The sequence below is a fragment of the Momordica charantia genome (assembly GCF_013281855.1).
Source record: "Momordica charantia cultivar OHB3-1 chromosome 8 unlocalized genomic scaffold, Mcharantia_2.0 BLBB01000008.1, whole genome shotgun sequence".
In the NCBI taxonomy this organism is placed as follows: Eukaryota; Viridiplantae; Streptophyta; class Magnoliopsida; order Cucurbitales; family Cucurbitaceae; genus Momordica; species Momordica charantia.
The window spans coordinates 11,270,233-11,282,458 of NW_028275166.1; the positions used below are offsets into that span (position 1 = coordinate 11,270,233).

The following is a 12,226-nucleotide window of genomic DNA, read 5'->3' on the forward strand; positions in this document are numbered from 1 at the left end:
ATTGATTATTTTTGTTCACGACATAAGAAATTTGGGTAGTCATAAATCTATCTTTTAACAAATACTACAAAAATAGTAGCTAAAAGAAATAATTACAAATATAGCAAAATTGAAATACCGATAAAATAGTGATTATTAGTAATAGGTTAATCAATATTATAGTTTTTTGGCATGTGAAAATAGCAAAAGAGACTTTAAGAGGATTGCTTGATACCAAAATTACAAGAGTTTATATAAATATTTCGGCCAATCAAATGGTGTAGAGTTTAACTGTTATCACTAGTCGATGTACATATAATTTGTCCTTACTATGCACGTGTACACATGAATCAAGATCCTATACCACATTCAGACTTTAATTATCGTTTTTTTTTTCACCAAACGGTGAGTTTCCTTTTTCTTCGAGTATCTCTCTTAGCTAATGGGTTTATTCCGGTAATTGGTTACATTAAATTTCGATCGCCTTTTTTTTCTTATGGAATGATATTGATCACCCATAAAAATTTGATAGTTTTTTAGCTTTTTGAAAAACAGTCCTTTTATTTTTCTCTCATCGTAAAAAATCAATGGCAGTTGGCAAAAAATAGTGTTGACTATTTTTTCTAGAATAAAGGGTTGTACTTGCAATAATTTTTTTTTAAAGAATTATATATTTACGATCAGTACTAGATAAACACATCTTTGCAAAATAATAATAATAATAATAAATCTACATTAAAATTTCAAATCCAGATGGCAACTCATATGGTGGAACGACATGTCGGCATTTAATATCACACGTGTCGGGCATGCAGAGCAGTGGCCTTTCACACGTGCGAATATTATTTATCAATTTGGGGTTGGGTCCTTTCCGTTTGTTCCGAGTCTGCAAATTCCTTCACTTCCTCAAACTCTCTCTTCATCCAGGTTAGTCAAATCTTTAAAAACAGTACTAATTTTATAATGCAAAATTTCACTTTTTTTTTTCTTTTTTTGGGTTTATATTTTCCATAAAAAACATGTTAGCAAAATTGACTTTTAATTTGGTAATTTCATTTCCTTGCTAAAATGATTTTGCATGTTTGTTTATTTTTTCCATCGAAAAAACATAATTGGATAGGCTATACCCTTGTAATTTGATTTCTTTATTTATTATTCATAATCTTTTTAATAAGGTAGTTAGTATTATTATTATTTTTGCACTCAAATTAAAAGAAAGAAAAAAAGAGATAGTTCTAATTTTCATTAGATGAATAAGAGAAAGTGAGGAGGTATTAAGACGTTAAATTCTTTTACTAAGAAATTTATGTTGTATTGTTATAGGAGTAGTTTTGTTAACAAATTATAATTTATTAACTTAAATTTTTTGGTTGATTGCTTGGGGAGAGATATTAGTGAGAACGATTTAGGTAATATTTTGTTCGAGTATTTAACAATAATCCATTATATTCAATAAATGGAAATATATATATATATATATATATGAAATTTAAAATAGTAATTTTTTTATTCTAATGTTAATTGATAGTTTGTTAACATTTTAATGGGTAGATTTTCAATAAGGATTAGTTACATGTTCATTTGCATTAACGAAGTGAGGGTGAGATGAATGCTGTCCATTTATTTTTAAAATATGGTTTGATATTACATCGGTTATTGGAAAATATTAGTTAAAATATTATTTTAGTTTTAAATACTTTAGCTAGGCTGCATTTTGGTTCTTATATTTTGTATTTTAAAAATTTTTTTCGAAGTCCCTGTTTGCAAAATTTTAATCTATACGGTAGAAAATAGAAAGTCAAGTCATTTCATGAGTAAAGTATAGTTTTGAAATTGTGATAGAAAAAATGAGAATTAAAATAAAATTAATGAATTAAAATAATCACTTTTGAAAGGTACACAAACTAAAATAATACTTTATTTTAATAAATTATATATAGACACCGTTAAAGATTATCTGCTTTAGACATAATCTAATCCTTGTAGCTTTTTTATTGGTTTCACCTAAAAAAGATTTCATATTAATGGAGATAATTGTTCTCTCTTCTCTTTATATTCTCTTTATATACCATGGATCATGCTCTTAGTGGGACTTTGTTTGTATTTTTCTTGCAAACAGATTAAAAAGATTAGAGATCGAATCGAATAAAACTTATATTTTAAAAAGATTAGAGATGAAATCGAATAAAGAGGTAAATATTATGGATTGGATTGTTAAAATTTATATAGTTAATTAAGAATTGAAATGGATTTGCAGTTAGGGAAAATGGTTGGTCATGCTGCATATAAGGGACCAAGCATAATAAAGGAGATTGTGTATGGATTAGGGCTGGCCTTAATGGCTGGTGGCCTCTGGAAAATGCGCCATTGGAATGAACAGAGGAGGACCAAAGAGTTTTATGAGTTACTCGACCGAGGTGACGTCGGGGTTGTAGTTCAACACGACTAAATCCTCGTGAAAAGTACAACACGACTAAGTGCTCGTGAAAAGTACAACACCACTAAGTGAAAGTATTTTTCAGTGAAGCTTTTTTTGTTCGTTAAAATTTTTTAGTTCATTTTAATTTCTGTATTTTAGAAAGGGAAAAAAATATATGTCGGTAGAATAAATTCTCCTTCTACCACTATGCAACCATCACCCTAATAATTTGAACCTAAAATAAATTCTTTTCAATTTGTACGTATCACCTTCATAATTTGAACTCGTCTATTAGTATAATTGTCCCTGACAATTTCTAAAACTTATTTTTCTTTTTAATTTATACGTTGTTAATATTTTTTCTACAAATTATTACTATTATTATTTTGATATCTACAAGTGTTCGAACCAAGTTACATACACCTCAATTATTTACATTGTCGTTTAATTTTATATGATATATTTCATTTATTCTCTATAAATCATCAAATTTTCTAGATTCGCTTGTTCTTTCATGTAATTTTGAATTTTGAATTTTGTAGAATCGACAATTTAGAGAATAAATTTTTTAACTTTTATGTATTATGAATTTGGTATTATTTTTAAAATATAATAGTTAGTTAAACAAAAAGAATCCTCCAACAAAAATTATGGATTTTCCACTGCTTTGTTGTAGACTATTTCAAGGGTTATATACTTCTTTTGGCCAAAAAAAAAAAAAAAAAAAAAATCAGAGAGTGAATTGATATGGTGTAGAAAGTGAGTTGAAAGTTCAATTTGAATTCAAATCAGCAAAATCTCCACTTCTTGAAGGCAAGTTAGAGGAAGAACCTGAGTCTGTTGTTGATGTGGCAGAAGAAATTTCCAGTTTGGAAACTGCATGAGATACCAAGCTGCTAATTCTGCAAGACCTTCTTGAGGGTCCACATGGATTCAAAAATGGAGGCTGTTTTGGGATCTCAACCTCCCTTTCTCCTTCACTGGTTAGCAGTTTCGCTATCGCCACCATTGACGGTCTCAAAGAAGCTTGGGCTTGGGTGCATAACAGCCCTATTTGCAGAACATCCATGGCTTCTCTTGCAGGGAAATCATTATTCAGGCAAGGGTCAATGGCTTCAGCTATTCTCCCTGATTTGTACAGTTCCCAAACCTGTGGCCAAAAATGAAATACAAGTTGATTAGCATCTGTTATGTAACAAATTTTGAACCTACATTCTCATTTCTTGTTTATATCCCCTCTTTTCAATAAATAAAAATAGAATTTTGTTACCTCCAACACCAACAAATTCAAGAATGATAATACAAGATTATTTATGTTGGAACAAATTGAAAATCGGAACAATAAACAAGAAACTCGTTTTTAAAAAATGAGAAAAAACATAAATTGAAAACGAGAAGTTTCTTAAAAATGAGAAATAAAAAACATAAATTGAAAACGAGAAATGAGAAACGAGAATCGTTTCTGTTTTTTTTCAGAAAGAAAAGCAATAAATATATTTAGCAGTTGTTTCTTGTCTGTGAATCGCGAATAGTTACAAGAAGCAATTGCCAAACATATGTGTTTTAAAAGTGAGAAACGAACAGGAACAGTGTTAATTATTGTCAAGTTTCTAGAGTTGGTGAATTTTACAAGTATACTGCCATGAGTCTTACTGCTTGGAGGAGTGGGGTAGAGTTCTCCACAAATGAACTGTTTCTTCTGCCGCAAACGATCTCGAGTATCAGAACTCCAAAACTATAGACATCTGCTTTCTCCGTAAGTTGTCCTCGAACGAGATACTCGGGAGCCATGTAACCACTGCCCCACCAGATATGGAAAGTTGAGAGTTTTGAACAAAGTAATTGCAGATTAAGAAAAAAAGTTACTAAGTCGAACTCTCTTACAGCGTCCCAGCAATTCCAGTGCTAAGATGAGTCTGATCGGCAGCAAAATGCCGAGCGAGGCCGAAGTCAGCAATCTTTGGAGTGAAGTTTTCATCCAGCAGAACATTGCTGCTCTTTATGTCTCTATGGATTATTCTTATTTTACAACCTTCATGAAGATGTGCAAGCCCCTCAGCTGCTCCCACAATAATGTCGAAACGCTGCTTCCAATTTAGAATCTGAACCTTGTTCTTATCTGCATTGAAGAGAAGAAAGACGATGAGAAGCTGAAAGAAAGTACTGAAAGAAGGTTCAAAAGCACAAAAAGGTTACCGAAAATGAAGTGATCGAGGCTCCTATTCGTGATATACTCGTATACCAACAGACTTTCGGGCCCTTCGATGCTGCAACCTAAAAGCGTGACGAGGTTTTTGTGTTGGATTCCGCGGATCAAATTCACCTCGTTGAAGAACTCATCCACCCATTGCCTGGTATGAAAAACCAATCTCTTCACAGCAACAATCTGCCCGTTTGGAAGAGTTCCTTTATATACAGAACCAGCTCCACCTTGGCCTATCTTACTTGATGGGTTGAAGTAATCTGTTGCCTTTTCAAGCGTTTCATACTTGAAATTCAAATTGGAATCCTTGAAGGAAGTTGGAATAAGGGATTGTTTTTTCTTCTCTGGAAGAAAAAAAGAGACAGATCGATCACAAAACTTAGCTAAACCTGCTAAAAGATAAGAACCATGGACACAAGACACGGATATGGCAATGATACGTTTACTAAAATATATAATTTTAAAGCGGTATATAATTTTGATACGGGAAGGAAATTCAAAGTCAACAAGTCTATGCATTTTTATGCTTATAAAAATGAGTTGGTGTATTTTGCTCTCGAAATTTATTATTTTGTCCTATATTACTATTTACGTCTATTTCTTACATTTAACAAGTGTTCTATACGTGCTTAACAAGTGTCAGATTAGTTGGATCCATATTCACTTTGTAGAACTAGTGTGTGACATACATCTATTGAACTAACAAGTGTTGGACATGGACACAAACACGTTACCTAAATGCCTAACACATTGAAAATAATAGTATCCATCCATCCTTTGTTTAAATCTTGACAATCTATCTGAGCTTACCTTTCTTGAACTTTGATATTCTTGTATAGCATGCAAAAACAGCTGAAAGGGAGATGATCAAGGAGGCAGCTGAAGCTAAGACAATGGCAACAACAGCTCTTCTTCCAGAAAATCCTGAAACAAAGCATAAAAATAAGAAGGGAAAAAGAAACAAAAGGGCAATTAATCAAACTTAAGGAAACTCTAATATAATGGTTGTTATTTATGTTATCATGGTTCACACGGTGCAGAACACAAGAAACTCAGAGGTAAGATTCTCCACTTCCATTGAAGGAATGAAGAAGCTGTGAGTTTTTCTTTGATGTGCTCTGCTTTCGAGCTATGAGATCCATTGATTCTTCTTACAACACACATGAACTTAAAAAAAGAGCAGATTCCTCATTCCATAATCACTTTTCCCAAAAGTCAGAAACCAAGATAGAAACAGAATAGAATATCTCTCTCTCTCTCTCTCTCTCTCTCTCTATAAACAGAGTTTACGGAGTAACATGCACCAAAATTTGCAGTTCAAGTTTGAAAAGCAGCAAAAAAAAAAAAAAAAAAAAAATCAATTAAGCCTTTTACCATCATCATCATCATCCGGTTGTTCTTGCCCATCATTATAGAATTTCACAGTCGAATACCTCAGATAACACCCAGCATTCATAGCCCTCCCTTCTGTACTCGGCAAGCAGTTTCTAATGCTCCTCCTCGCCTTGTCCAAGCAATCCCTGCACCCCGCAGGCTCAACGCTCCCCCAACACTGCGCCAAGGCATACACTCCATTGACCTCACCAATTCCAAATCCGCCGTCCGCCATGGCCGCCCTCGTCACAGCGCCAACAGACAGCCCTACATTCCTCACAAACCCTACCCTCTGAGTTCCGTCGACGATCTCGCCAACTCCGGAGGTGCAATTGAGGGAATCCGCAATCGGATCGGTGGATTCCTTGTAGAAACTGTAGTTGTCGTAGCGGAGGAAGCAGCCGTCGAGGAAGATGCGGGCGGAGAGGGCGGGGAGGCAGCGGGGGAGGGTGGTGCGGCTGGCGGCGTAGCAGAGGAGGCAATCGGTGTGGGAGAGGTCGTGGAAGCATTGAGAGAGGGCGAACATGGGAGGCGTGGAGTTGACGAAGTGAGTGGTCCAATTGCGAGTTGTGAGAAGCTCGGACATGGCTTCCATTTCTGCGATGAAGGTGGGGATGAATCTGGATTTGGGCGGCGCCTTCGAGGTTCCACAGTAGGTTCCAGATTCAGAGATTCGTGGATCGGACAGAGAAACGGAGAAGAAGAAGAAGAAGAAGAAGAAGAAGAAGGAAACTCCATAGCTTTGAGCTTGGTTTGAAAAATGAATGAAACTCATATTTTTGACTAAAAAATTCTCTCCTCTCCGTCTATAGATTGTTTGCCGCCACTCTATTTTGTTCCTCATTCAAACAATAATATTTATTTGACACCAATGATTGAGTTCAAGTTCTAAATGTCAGCTTCAAAATACAGTGCTCGGTAACGTTTGTGTTTCCCTGTTCTAATTTTCCGGTTTCCACAAGGGGAGTGTCTGGGTTCTCTTGATGAGGCAGAATCAATTGCGGGTGTAACTTACTAGCTTAATCACGTCTTCAGTTTTGATGAGTCTAAGCAAAAGGAAAAAAAAAAAAAAATCAATTAAAGACGTAGTCACGGGATTCTATGTCTCCATTCTGTTTATGTGAAATCTAAACATTCGACAACTAGAACGTTATTAAATAGACCTTAAAGATATTAATTCTATAAAAATGTTGACTAAAATATCAATAAATGAATACTTTTACTTAAACCATAAAAATAAAAGTCAAAGCGACCATAGTTCAACGACAATTGACATAACTTCAACTAATTAAACCATTTTATTTAAATTAACTATTGATACATTGGTTTACAAGTTTGGATCCTATCTCCTTTTATTTATAATGTAACAAAAATTTAATTCTTTAAAAAACATTCATCAATTTTCTAGTAGCTTCTATGAATTCTCATTCTTCATCACTCAACTGCCAATTTAAGATCTTCACTCAAATAACAACAAAATGAGGTCCCAAATTCTCCTTTTCTCATTCATTTAGAAAGAGAGAGAGAGAGGTGTAAAGTCAAATGGGCCCTCCTAAATTAATGGCCTCATCCACCCACATTGTCCACGTGTCTTTTTCAACATCAATTAGAGTACTACATGTGGCCTCACAAATTAATTACATCTCATGGCTTTACATTTTTTATTTTCCTATCTTCACAAATTTTTACGACCACTCAAATAATTTCTCTTCACAATACTATTAGTAGTCAAAGACGATAATACGCCCATATCGAATAATTGTAGGTGCAGCCAAAGCTATAACATCGACTTAAGCAATGTAAACATTGGTTCTCTAAGAACTCAAGTGTCCCTCGTAAAGTTTGTCTATATGAAATGTGAGTTAGGGTCTTACCACTCTAAGATTAAGTTGTCAAGTCACCCTAATGAAGTATTTCTATACTATTTTTGATTGGTTATGAGAGATCAAAGACGTCACTGTGTAGTAGTGATTATGTAAATATGTGTAACTATCGTAGGGGGAATCAGAACCTGCCACATAGACACAGACCTATTTGCTTGGAAATACGTGTTTGGGCATCAACTTGGACAGGTCGAAGACGAGATGGGATAGACAAAGTCACCTGACTGACTCAGCGGAAGTCAATGTGACTTGAAAATACAAATGTCGTCGCTGTAAAATTCGTTGAATGTCAGGTACGAAGGCCGACGTCGGTAGGACAATATTTTTCAAAACTCTCTTATATAATAGTCAGAGCTCATTCCTTTCAAAGTTACGTAATTTCTATGCAACCTGACTAAAATTCGACTCAACAGTAGCTCGAACTATGAACTAACCTAAGCTTCAGAATGTATGTGACCGAACACATACAGGTACAAGGTTCTCTTGGTAGGTCATCACCTCGACTGAACTTAACGTTCACTTTCGACCAAAAGTCGACCCAACTCGTCCTTCAGAATTATGCATCAACAGTATGTATGATAGGATTTTATGGCAACAAGATTAGTTTTGTTACGTGCAGTCACTACTAGCAAAATGGTCTTCCGTGACACTTGAGAATAGTTAAAAAGTTTGGAAGAAAAAATTTATCATAAATCATGGGGGCGCGAAAAAATGCAACTTTTCATAAATTTTTGTTTTATGACAATTAAAAACTGTGAATTTTCAATGATAATGAAAAACTGTTAGGAAGTATGATTTAGGTGAAATTTTAAACAGTCATTGAAGTCCGTATTTCTAGGCGCGAGTAAAGTTATATCTTCTCTGTCTTTTGGTAAGTTGGGAACAGTTGTTTCAATAATACAAATACTTCCAAAATTCAGCTTTTTACTTATGGGTGTTTGGTTTGGGTAATGAAAGTCCAAAAGTTTTTAGCTGCTTTTGCTTCATAAATTCAATTGGGTCACTCTCATTCACCTAAAAGTTGGCTGTCATCCACATGTGAGAGAGAATGAGAGAAAAATTATTTTTGAATCACAATTCATAACTTGAAGTTTTTTAATAGCCAAATATAAAGTGCTTCCTCTAGAAATGCATGGAGAGTGGTTTTACATATTCTTAAAGTTTTCGAAATCACTTCTAACTAAGTAAAATACTATGAAAATTTAAGAAGGGATCTAATTTAGTTAAAAAGCAATTATCACCGTCTCAAAAAAGTCATATCAAACTCATTAAAATTATTTTAAAGTACACTTTGCAACAATCTTAAAGCACATTAAAATTACTTTTCAAGCACTATTCAGAAAGTTCGATGACACGAAAAACTCAATCAATTCAATCCAACTGAACTCATGCAGTTTGTATTAGTTGGTTTCAAATAAATGAAAATTCTATAATTAATTTCTAGATATTACATTGTTTCTATCCACTATTTTATGGTAAGGTGGTCAAACCCATGCCTAAATCAGAAGATCTAAGAGAAAGCTTGAGGTAAATTTTGAGCGAAAGATTTTTTCTATTAGCACTTTTGACGAAGCACTAATAGATAAATGTCATGAAAGTCTTAAAAAGCAAAAGCAGTTTTCAATAAAGATATATTCAGAAAATTCGATGACTCGAAAAACTCGATCAACCCAACCCAATTCATACAATTTGGGTTGAATTGGTTTCAAATAAAAATGAAAATTTTATGATTAACTTCTCGACATTAACCACACATCATTCTTTGGGCAGGTGATCAAATTCATGCTTAGATTTGAAAGATCTAAAAGAGAGTTCGGGATGAGTTTTGAGCGAAAGACTTTTTCTTTTAGTAGTTTTGATTCGATGAAGCACTAAAAATATCTTGAGGGTGCTTTAAATATAGTGAAAAATGTTATGAAAATTTTTGAAAAGTGATTTTAAATGAGCTAGTCATACAAAACTCATTAAAAGTGCTTTTAGAAAACTTTCCAATATTCTAGAAAGTTGTACAAATTAAAGTGGTAACCCACCAAAGAAGTCGGCCAAATGTTGAAGAATATGTGAAAATGTAGAAAGTCAAAGGGTCTCACCTGTTTAAAAGTGAATCATCGGAGCAGCACCCACTCTCTCAAAAGTCAATATTCAAATTAAACCAAATCAATTTATTTCTCTCCTTTTTCAAATAGCTGGATTATATATATATATCTATACTTTTTTTATATCCATGAATGTTGGAGTCAATTCATGCATTCTTCGACTAATCTATATTTGGTTCCAAGAAAAGTCGTAAAAATTAATTTCTAGGTATAGGTGACTATCATGGAGTTCGAACTCATTTCATCTAAATCATTTTGATTTACTTTGGCTCATCCGGACAATGAGCCACACATGATGATTAAGTAATGATAGCTCTCTAAAAGAAGGTTATTTGTGCCAGAATTCCAAATAAATTAGCTAAGGGTAGCCATACTAACACCAATTTTATACTGATTTTGTGCAAATAATGTTTTACATTCATTAACATCTTTACCTTATTAGACAATGCTGAGAGTTACGAAGAATGACCTAATTTTGAATGTGTTTATGTAGCATTATTGTTGATGCTGCAGCATCAGAATAAAAAATACAGAAAAAAAACAAAGCTGACAGTGATAGATTTTTACCCGAAAATTTATTGCAGTAAAACGCAGATTCACCATTAAATTGAATTGGGCCTCGTTTAATCCACTTTGGTTGCCCTAAAATTGAGGAGGGGTATAAATACTTTCATTTCAAGGTTGCCTCCATTCATTCTTATTATTCATCAAACCTCAGAGAGAACAAGACAAGAGAAGAGGGAAGACACTTAGAGAGGAACCCGAAGAAGACAACAAAGGGAGTGAAGGGCTGTTGTTTTTCTTCATTTTCTTCTTCTTTTGTTCTCTTAAGTGCATGAGTTTTGTATTTTCTTCTTCTCTTTTCTTGTATGACATTGTCTAGTTAAGTTTATTGTAAGGGGAGGATGTTGTGAACTTGTTATTGGGCTATAAATTTTCACTACAAGGAAAATGGGTTGCAGCGACGAAATTGTTTTCGTCGCTAATTAATGTTGCTGAAGACCTTTTTTGTTGTATTGTTTGTTTCAGTTTTTAATGATGATATATATACTAAGTTGAATACCTCTTTATTAGCTCTTGGAAAATTGTAATAAGGAGTATTTGACTTCAACTCGTGCTAGATCTACTTGAGTTTAGAGCGTGAGTACTTAGGAATAAGGCTCACTTAGTAAGGTTATAAACTGAATATATATGCTATCAAGTTTATCTAAAAACATGAATAGCAGAAAATCTAGGAAATCTGGAAAGATTCCGTGTCTGTTTGACCAGATATTACATCGTCGATGCTGTAGCATTGTTTGCGTAAGCCTAGAAAAGTTACATAAACTCTTCCCCTTACCCTTTTAAACATCAGTATTTAATCTCTTATTTGCACACTTTCCTTTAATCGATTTGGTTATGCTTGGTTCTTAGTTGTTTTTACTCAGCAAATTATCAATCCATGTGGATATGATCTTTTTATCACTTGCTACAACGGTTGTGTACGCTTGCACAAAGACATTTAAACCGTACCAACAAGAACTAGAAATTAGTTTCGAACTCACGACCTTTTGACCAAGTATAGGTGCCTTAGCCCGAGTTATATCCCGATTGGCTAGGTCCGTGAATTTAATACTTACCTGATATGTTTAATATTGTATTATTTAAGGATTATACGCAACGTAGTGAGTTAATTTTGAACGGGTTTAAAGTGGTATTTTGTGGCATATGCATTAAACTGATCGAGTTTATTGTAGCTATGTATGAGACACAAAATTTTATTTTGAAAGATTCTAATAAAATATTTTTAGTATAGAGGGACTGAGTAGGCACAACATTAACCAACTTGCATAGCTTAACTAGTTAAGATACTTATCTCCTCCTAAAAAGTCTACCGTTCGAATCTTCACCACACATTGAACTAAAAAATAGACACAACATAAGAGTCTATTTGGTATGAAATTAGAATTATGTTTTTCTGTGGATATTCTGAAAACAAGATTTTTATATTTTTAGTGTTTTAAAACTTTGATAAATATATTATTTCATGGTATAAATTCATTTCATTTTTTGTTAAAATTAAAATATGTCAGATATAATATATTATAAATTATATAATATCATAAAATAACAATTATACAAAATTTATAATATATATGTTAATGAATAAATTGATAATGTTTTGCATTGAACTAAATATCTAGTTAGTACGGTAACTACACTAATTTACAAATATTATTATTAAACACGCCTTCAACTATTTATTTAAAATGAAATTCAATTTCATATGTTA

At 33.3% G+C, this 12,226-nt stretch overlaps 2 protein-coding genes across 3 annotated transcripts; one reads left to right on the forward strand and one right to left on the reverse strand.

Moving 5' to 3' along the window:
- The first annotated feature begins 622 nt into the window (after nt 1-622).
- On the forward strand, nt 623-2,490 carry LOC148209505 (putative cytochrome c oxidase subunit 5C-4). Of its 2 annotated transcripts, XM_088128193.1 has the most exons (2): nt 623-906; nt 2,237-2,490. In XM_088128193.1, exon 2 carries the CDS (start codon nt 2,246-2,248, stop codon nt 2,426-2,428), a length of 183 nt encoding a protein of 60 aa, XP_087984319.1. In that variant the 5' UTR covers nt 623-906; nt 2,237-2,245; the 3' UTR covers nt 2,429-2,490. The 2 variants fall into 2 exon arrangements, with proteins under 2 accessions (XP_087984319.1, XP_087984318.1); XM_088128192.1 differs by lacking the exon at nt 623-906 and having other exon boundaries at nt 1,358-2,490.
- Nucleotides 2,491-3,032: 542 nt separating this feature from the next.
- Nucleotides 3,033-6,995, reverse strand: CRK42 (cysteine-rich RLK (RECEPTOR-like protein kinase) 42). The gene is made up of 6 exons (XM_022296443.2): nt 5,976-6,995; nt 5,412-5,525; nt 4,595-4,945; nt 4,283-4,517; nt 4,052-4,196; nt 3,033-3,548 (listed from the first exon to the last, which is right to left on the reverse strand). Exons 1-6 carry the CDS (start codon nt 6,817-6,819, stop codon nt 3,171-3,173), a joined length of 2,067 nt encoding a protein of 688 aa, XP_022152135.1. The 5' UTR covers nt 6,820-6,995; the 3' UTR covers nt 3,033-3,170.
- Between the last annotated feature and the right edge of the window lie 5,231 nt (nt 6,996-12,226).

Coding starts and splice junctions, on each gene's coding strand:
- LOC148209505 (XM_088128192.1), top strand. CDS start 2,225: ATGGATTTGCAGTTAGGGAAAATGGTTGGTCATGCTGCATATAAGGGA.
- CRK42 (XM_022296443.2), bottom strand. CDS start 6,819: ATGAGGAACAAAATAGAGTGGCGGCAAACAATCTATAGACGGAGAGGA. Junction 5,526..5,975: donor ACCGGATGATGATGATGATG/GTAAAAGGCTTA, acceptor GCTTTGTTTCAG/GATTTTCTGGAAGAAGAGCT. Junction 3,549..4,051: donor CTACCCCACTCCTCCAAGCA/GTAAGACTCATG, acceptor TTTTGGCCACAG/GTTTGGGAACTGTACAAATC.